Here is a 7,120-nt window from a genome sequence, read left to right as displayed (position 1 = left end):
AATCAGTACTGTTTCTCTAATATTTTACTTGAATTCTATGTGTGTCACTAGCAGAAAAGCTGAATCTAATATGTGTATCAGAAATATGAATACATGACCTAGAATGTATACCAATCTAGATATTAAAATAAATTCCACATAGAATTCCTGATAGGAATGAATGAATACTTCTGCTTCATGTAATACTGTGCAGGATGGAAATGACTTTAAAAAGTCTGGAATTATAAAAACTCGAGAAGAATTTTAAATGATAAAAATATACAGAAGTTTAGTTTACCCTATCGAATCATACAAATAAGTGTGAACCCCATCATCAAAGGATTTTAATGAAAAATTGGAAACCTATCCTCTGAAGCAGCTATAAAATGTAATCCTGGTCTGGTAATCTCTGCTATATGAGCCAACTAGCTAATTTTGAGTATATGTCTTTTTTTTGCTATATTTTTCTATGCTTATGAACATGACCTTTAATATGTGGATCAAAAATGTGAGGTCCAGAGCTCTGCTTTCTAGGCCATGTCCACAATGTGTTGTCTAAAGAAATACTTTGCCTTTTGTTTTTAAAAATATCTTTGCAAAACAGATGATCAGGATAAGACCAAGGCTCAAACAATGGCTCACTTTATTTTGCTTTAAAACATCAGCATTAAAATGTCCATTACATCTTCTTCAATCCATAAACATGCCCATGTTTTAATTCAAGAAATGATATGCAAAACTTTTTGTTTAAAGATAAAGCATTTCTACAGTTTTATGTTTTCAGTTTCAACACTAGATATTAGTAATTAAAATTATTATAGAAGTGTCAACTGTCTTGCTAATACCCCAAAAGCCAAGAAATTCAGGCTTAGAATAGCGCACCGATGGGTGACTTGTTTTTCTACCCAGTTTTGGCCCAAAAATGAGCCTGGGAAAATGGAGTTTGACATTAATTACCTCTGCATTAGCAAGATTTTTAACATTTACCAGGAAAAGATTTTGGGACTGAAGTCATTTTCTGTTTTTAAGGTGATTCTACTACAGGGAGGAAAACTGAAAACCACACCTTTTGACCTCTACATTTCTTCTTTTGTTGAAAGTGCAAAGAGAAGCCCATCCGGAAGGAAGAAAGATTACAGCTATCTATAAACTGTTTGACAGAGGCAGAAATGCTGATAATGTTTGGGCTGTGTCGGTATTTTTTTGGCTGCTTGCATCAGCAGGGGGTTGAAGTAAAACAGAGACTCTTGACGTGTTTGTCTAAAGAGGTGGTAGGGCGATCCCAGCCAGTAAGAGTTCAGATGAAGTTCAGGACAGATGTTGCCAGTAGTTTATACTTCAGGAAAATAAAATTGCTTCCGGATTTGCCTTTTCCACCTTCATGGCTGAGCCTCATAGCTGCCTCAAAGGACGGCAATATCAGTAGGGAAACAGTCTTTGAGCAAGATACCCCGGTTGCGATGACAGTCTAGTTCCTCGATAAATCCATACCAATAGATCACTAATCCGGGACCAAATCTATATTGAAACAAAAAAACCCAGATATTATTATATAGAACAGCCATCACGTATATCGTCTGCAAAACTTCAGAAATTATCAATTTTAGGGACACAAAGAAAAATAGTGAAATACTTTACAGAGATATGAGTATTAAACCCTCACTCTACATCTTTTGGAAGGACAATCTGTACTTTCCATTTTTGGTCTTTTCCTGACTAACAATGATAGATTAATAAGAATCTTAAACATATTTAATCACTAGTTACAGAAGGCTCATTTGTTTCACCTAGCAGTTCGTGCTTAAAAGAATGGAGCTCCCAAAAGGGGAAGGGGGGGAGAGATTGTTTGCTCTTTAATACACACATTGAAAGTTAACAGGCAAATAATCACTTATTTTATGTGTCTTCTTATTGTGGGCAAGCAAGCAATCCAGAAGTTGTGGGTGTCCAAAATGGAGGTTTTTAAAAAGAGATTGGGCAACCATTTTATCTGAAATGGTATAGGGTTTCCTGCCTGAGCAGGGGGTTGGACTAGACTTCCAAGGTCCCTTACAACTCTGTTATTCTCTTATTCCTTACATGCCCAAAATGAAGATCAGGCCCCCATGTGTAATGTGCACAGCTAGATGTTTTGTAATGGGTACAGCTAGATGTTTTTAAATGGGTACAGCTAGATGTTTTGCACATCAGTCTCACCTTTTTCCTATTGAGAGCATTTAATTAGAGGGAAGCCATACTTTTGGCATAGTGTTGCAAGAATTTTACAGCGAAATAATAAATTATGGATGCTCTGTTTGTAAAAGGATGTCTAAAAGGAGAGCAGCTTTCTGTAATCTAACATCATGGCAGGGTGTACGACTTGAAGCCAAAAAGTTTTTTTTTTCATTTTGAGATTTATAGTATAGCTTAGGTAAGCTGCCAAGAACAGCAACAGTATATGAGGAACTGCAAGAGATCATATATACAAGTTCAATGCTATGTCATGCATAGTCTGTACCCAATGCTATGGACAGGCAGTAAGTAGCCAGCTTTTGTTAATTTTTTTTAACTATAATGGAAATGTCTCAAGAGTGCAACAGTCATTAGATTGATAATGTAACCATCAAAACTGTGGGCAACATCAGACGTTGTTATTTCAACTGGAACGAACTTGCCCCAAGTGCAGAATGACAAGTGAACAAGTATTTCAAAAAGGATAAAACCTAGTTGGCTTTCTATATTGTTTTGATGGGGCCTTCTGCTACCCCAGTGTTTAATTTTGCCATTTGACGATTCACAGATATTACTTTCTAATGTTTTCAGCAGCAGTTGCTTGTGCTCAGTGCTGACACCACATCTTTCATTAAAAAAAACAAAAACCCAAACCTCAGGTGTTTTAGAAAGACAGGTGCTAAATAAAGACTCCCCTTCATGGATTACTGCCTTGTCGTGGCGAAGGGGCTTGCGTAATTCAATGAAGCTATGAGCTATGCCGTGCAGGGCCACCCAAGACGGACAGGTCATAGCTGAGAGTTCTGACAAAACGTGATCCACTGGAGAAGGAAATGGCAACCCACTCCAGTATCTTTGCCATGAAAACCCTATGGACAGTACCAAAAGGCAAAACGATATGACGCTGGAAGATGAGCCCCTCAGGTCGGAAGGCGTCCAATATGCTACTAGGGAAGAGCAGAGGGCTAGTACTAGTAGCGCCAGAAAGAATGAAGCGACTGGGCCAAAGCCGAAAGGACGCTCAGCTGTGGATATGTCTGGTGGTGAAAGGAAAGTCCGATGCTGTAAAGATTTTTTCTCCATAGGAACCTGGAATGTAAGATCCATGAATCAAGGAAAGCTGGACGTGGTCAAACAAGAGATGACAAGACTGAACATCGACATCTTAGGTATCAGCGAACTAAAATGGACAGGAATGGGTGAATTTAATTCAGATGACCATCAGGTATACTACTGCGGACAAGAATCCCTCAGAAGAAATGGAGTAGCCTTCATAGTCAATAAAAGAGTAGGAAAATCAATACTGGGATACAATCCTCAAAATGACAGAATGATCTCAGTTCGAATCCAAGGCAAACCATTCAATATCACAGTAGTCCAAGTCTATGCCCCAACCACCAGTGCTGAAGAGGATGAAATTGACCGGTTCTATGAAGCCCTACAGCACCTTATAGAAGTAACACCAAAAAATGATGTCCTTATCATCATGGGGGATTGGAATGCTAAAGTAGGAAGCCAAAAGATAACTGGAATAACAGGCAAGTTTGGCCTTGGAGTACAAAATGAAGCAGGGCACAGGCTGATAGAATTTTGTCAAGAGAATACGATGGTCATAGCAAACACTCTTTTCCAACAACCCAAGAGACGGCTCTACACATGGACATCACCAGACGGTCAACACAGAAATCAGATTGACTATATGCTCTGCAGCCAAAGATGGAGAAGCTCTATACAGTCGGTAAAAACAAGACCAGGAGCTGACTGTGGCTCAGACCATGAGCTTCTCCTTGCAAAGTTTAGGCTTAAACTGAAGAAAGTAGGGAAAAGCACTAGGCCAGTCAGGTATGAATTAAATCATATCCCTGTTGAATATACAGTAGAGGTGACAAATAGATTTAAGGAATTAGATCTGATAGACAGAGTGCCTGAAGAACTATGGACAGAGGTTCGCGACATTGTACAACAGGTAGCAACCAAAACTATCCCAAAGAAAAAGAAATGCAAGAAAGCAAAATGGCTGTCTGAGGAAGCTTTGCAAATAGCTGAGGAAAGGAGGGAAGCGAAAGGCAAGGGAGAAAAACATAGATATGCCCAATTGAATGCAGAATTCCAGAGAATAGCTAGAAGAGATAAGAATGCCTTCTTAAATGAACAGTGCAAAGAAATAGAAGAAAACAATAGAATAGGGAGGACCAGAGATCTTTTCAAGAAAATTGGAGAGATGAAGGGAACGTTTAATGCAAAAATGGGCATGATAAAGGACCAAAATGGCAGGGACCTAACAGAGGCAGAAGAGATTAAGAAGAGGTGGCAAAATTACACAGAAGAACTATACAAGAATGAGCTTAACGTCCCAGATAATCACAATGATGTGGTCACTGACCTCGAGCCAGACATCCTAGAATGTGAGGTGAAGTGGGCCTTAGAAAAGCTGAGCAACAACAAAGCTAGTGGAGGTGACAGTATTCCAGCTGAGCTATTCAAAATCTTAAAAGACAGTGCAGTAAAAGTGCTACACTCAATTTGCCAGCAAATTTGGAAAACTCAACAGTGGCCACAGGATTGGAAAAGATCAGTTTACATTCCAATTCCAAAGAAAGGCAGTGCCAAAGAATGTTCAAACTACCGCACCATTGCACTCATTTCTCATGCTAGTAAAGTCATGCTTAAAATCCTACAAGCTAGACTTCAGCAGTATGTGGATCGAGAACTACCAGAAGTACAGGCAGGATTTCGAAGAGGCAGAGGAACTAGAGATCAAATTGCCAACATACGCTGGATCATGGAGAAAGCTAGGGAGTTCCAGAAAAACATCTACTTCTGCTTCATTGACTATGCTAAAGCCTTTGATTGTGTGGATCATAACAAACTGTGGCAAGTTCTTAAAGAGATGGGAGTACCAGACCATCTTATTTGTCTCTTGAGAAACCTATATGCGGGTCAAGAAGCAACAGTGAGAACTGGACACGGAACCACTGATTGGTTCAAAATTGGGAAAGGAGTCCGGCAAGGCTGTATACTGTCGCCCTGCCTATTTAACTTATATGCAGAGCACATCATGAGAAAGGCAGGGCTAGATGAATCAAAAGTTGGAATTAAGATTGCCGGAAGAAATATCAACAACCTAAGATACGCAGATGATACCACTCTAATGGCAGAAAGTGAAGAAGAACTAAAGAGCCTCTTGTTGCGGGTGAAGAAGGAGAGTGCAAAAGTTGGGTTGAAACTTAACATTAAGAAAACCAAGATCATGGCAACTGGCCCTCTCAATTCCTGGCAAATAGATGGGGAAGAAATGGAGGTAGTGACAGATTTTGTTTTCCTGGGCTCCAAGATCACTGCAGATGGGGACTGTAGCCAAGAAATTAAAAGACGCTTGCTCCTGGGGAGGAAAGCCATGGCAAATCTAGACAGCACACTAAAAAGCAGAGACATCACCCTGTCAACAAAAGTGCGTATAGTCAAGGCTATGGTCTTCCCAGTTGCAATGTATGGCAGTGAAAGTTGGACCATAAGAAAGGCTGAGCGCCAAAGAATTGAGGCCTTTGAACTATGGTGCTGGAGAAGACTCCTGCGAGTCCCTTGGACTGCAAGGCGATCAAACCGGTCAGTCCTAGAGGAGATCAATCCTGACTGCTCTTTAGAAGGCCAGATCCTGAAGCTAAAACTCAAGTACTTTGGCCACCTAATGAGAAGGAAGGACTCACTGGAGAAGAGCCTAATGCTGGGAAAGATCGAGGGCAATAGAAGAAGGGGACGACAGAGAATGAGGTGGCTGGATGGAGTCACTGAAGCAGTGGGCGTGAGCTTGAATGGACTCCAGAAGATGGTGGAGGACAGGAAGGCCTGGAGGAATGTTGTCCATAGGGTCGCGATGGGTCGGACACGACTTCGCAGCTAACAACAACAACAAATAAAGACTAGCCTTGTAGATTTAGCTGTACTAAATAATTCTTTCTAAATGTTCACTGGCAGTAAGGCCAGATTACAGTTGTCTTCAATCAATTTGTGTCAAGGAGAAGTCAAGAGTGGCTTCTCCTCTATCCTTTGAGAGTTTCAACTGGAGGGAATGGGACAACCCGCTATGGCCAACTCAGTGGCCACTTCGCTGTGGGACAACTCGCTGTGGGACAATATAACAATTCTATTTAATATAAATAAAAAATATTTTAATTTTTGCCACTTACATTTCATTCTGTCCCTCCCTCTATTCCACCATTTCTTTGATATTAGTGTAACTCTTGTCCCACAGTGAGTTGTCCTATGGGAAGATGGCCATGGCATGTTGGCTATGGCAAGTTGGCCATGTTGAGCTGGCCATGGCAAGTTAGCTGCAGCGACTTGTAATAGACCCCTCCACTGGATGGTAGTCTATTGCTGCACAACAAAATAAGAATGTCCATAAAGATTTTGGCTATGTTTTGATTTTGCAAAAACAGCGTGGAAAAAACTGCACAATTACCAGCTTGCTAACGTATTTCAATTTTAGAAAAAAAATGGATGGTCTAAAAATTGGCTGTATATGAAATGTACAGTGTGGTGTGCAAATTTTACTTTGGCTTTACTATAGCAATAAGTGAATGAGTTATATTAAATTAGTTATGTTTCTTTTGCTTACTCTCATCAAAACTAACTAGGCCTGGAGTTATTTAAAAACCACAAGCTTGCCTTCTAAATCAGTCTTACTATATTAAATACAAATCTCTATTACCAAACATTTGGACACATTATGTGAAGACCCAGTTCTCTGGAGATATTTATAATGCTGGGAAAGATGGAAGGTAAGAGAAAAAAAGAGAAGAAGACAACCAAGCAGCAAGGTGGATGAAATTCGGTACATCAGCAATGCATGCACTGTTGGAAGACTTAGAGGACCAGGTTGGAGCCAGATCATCCATAAGAAAATCTATGTGGTTATTGATAGACATAA

At 40.1% G+C, this 7,120-nt stretch overlaps 1 protein-coding gene across 1 annotated transcript in view; it reads right to left on the bottom strand.

The window, feature by feature from the left end:
- Window positions 1-593: 593 nt before the first annotated feature.
- Window positions 594-7,120, bottom strand: part of CDIN1 (CDAN1 interacting nuclease 1) — a gene marked incomplete at its 5' end in the record, with an annotated part of 165,378 nt that continues 158,851 nt past the window's right edge. Inside the window, 1 exon segment of the mRNA XM_081327143.1 lies at window positions 594-1,497. Within this exon segment, the coding sequence (XP_081183269.1) occupies window positions 1,383-1,497 (115 nt within the window). The 3' untranslated portion in view covers window positions 594-1,382.

This window comes from Vipera berus (assembly GCF_964194415.1).
Source record: "Vipera berus genome assembly, chromosome: 1".
Lineage (NCBI taxonomy): Eukaryota > Metazoa > Chordata > Lepidosauria > Squamata > Viperidae > Vipera > Vipera berus.
The sequence above is the reverse complement of the archived record's forward strand: the minus strand, read 5'-3'. Positions and strand labels throughout refer to the sequence as shown.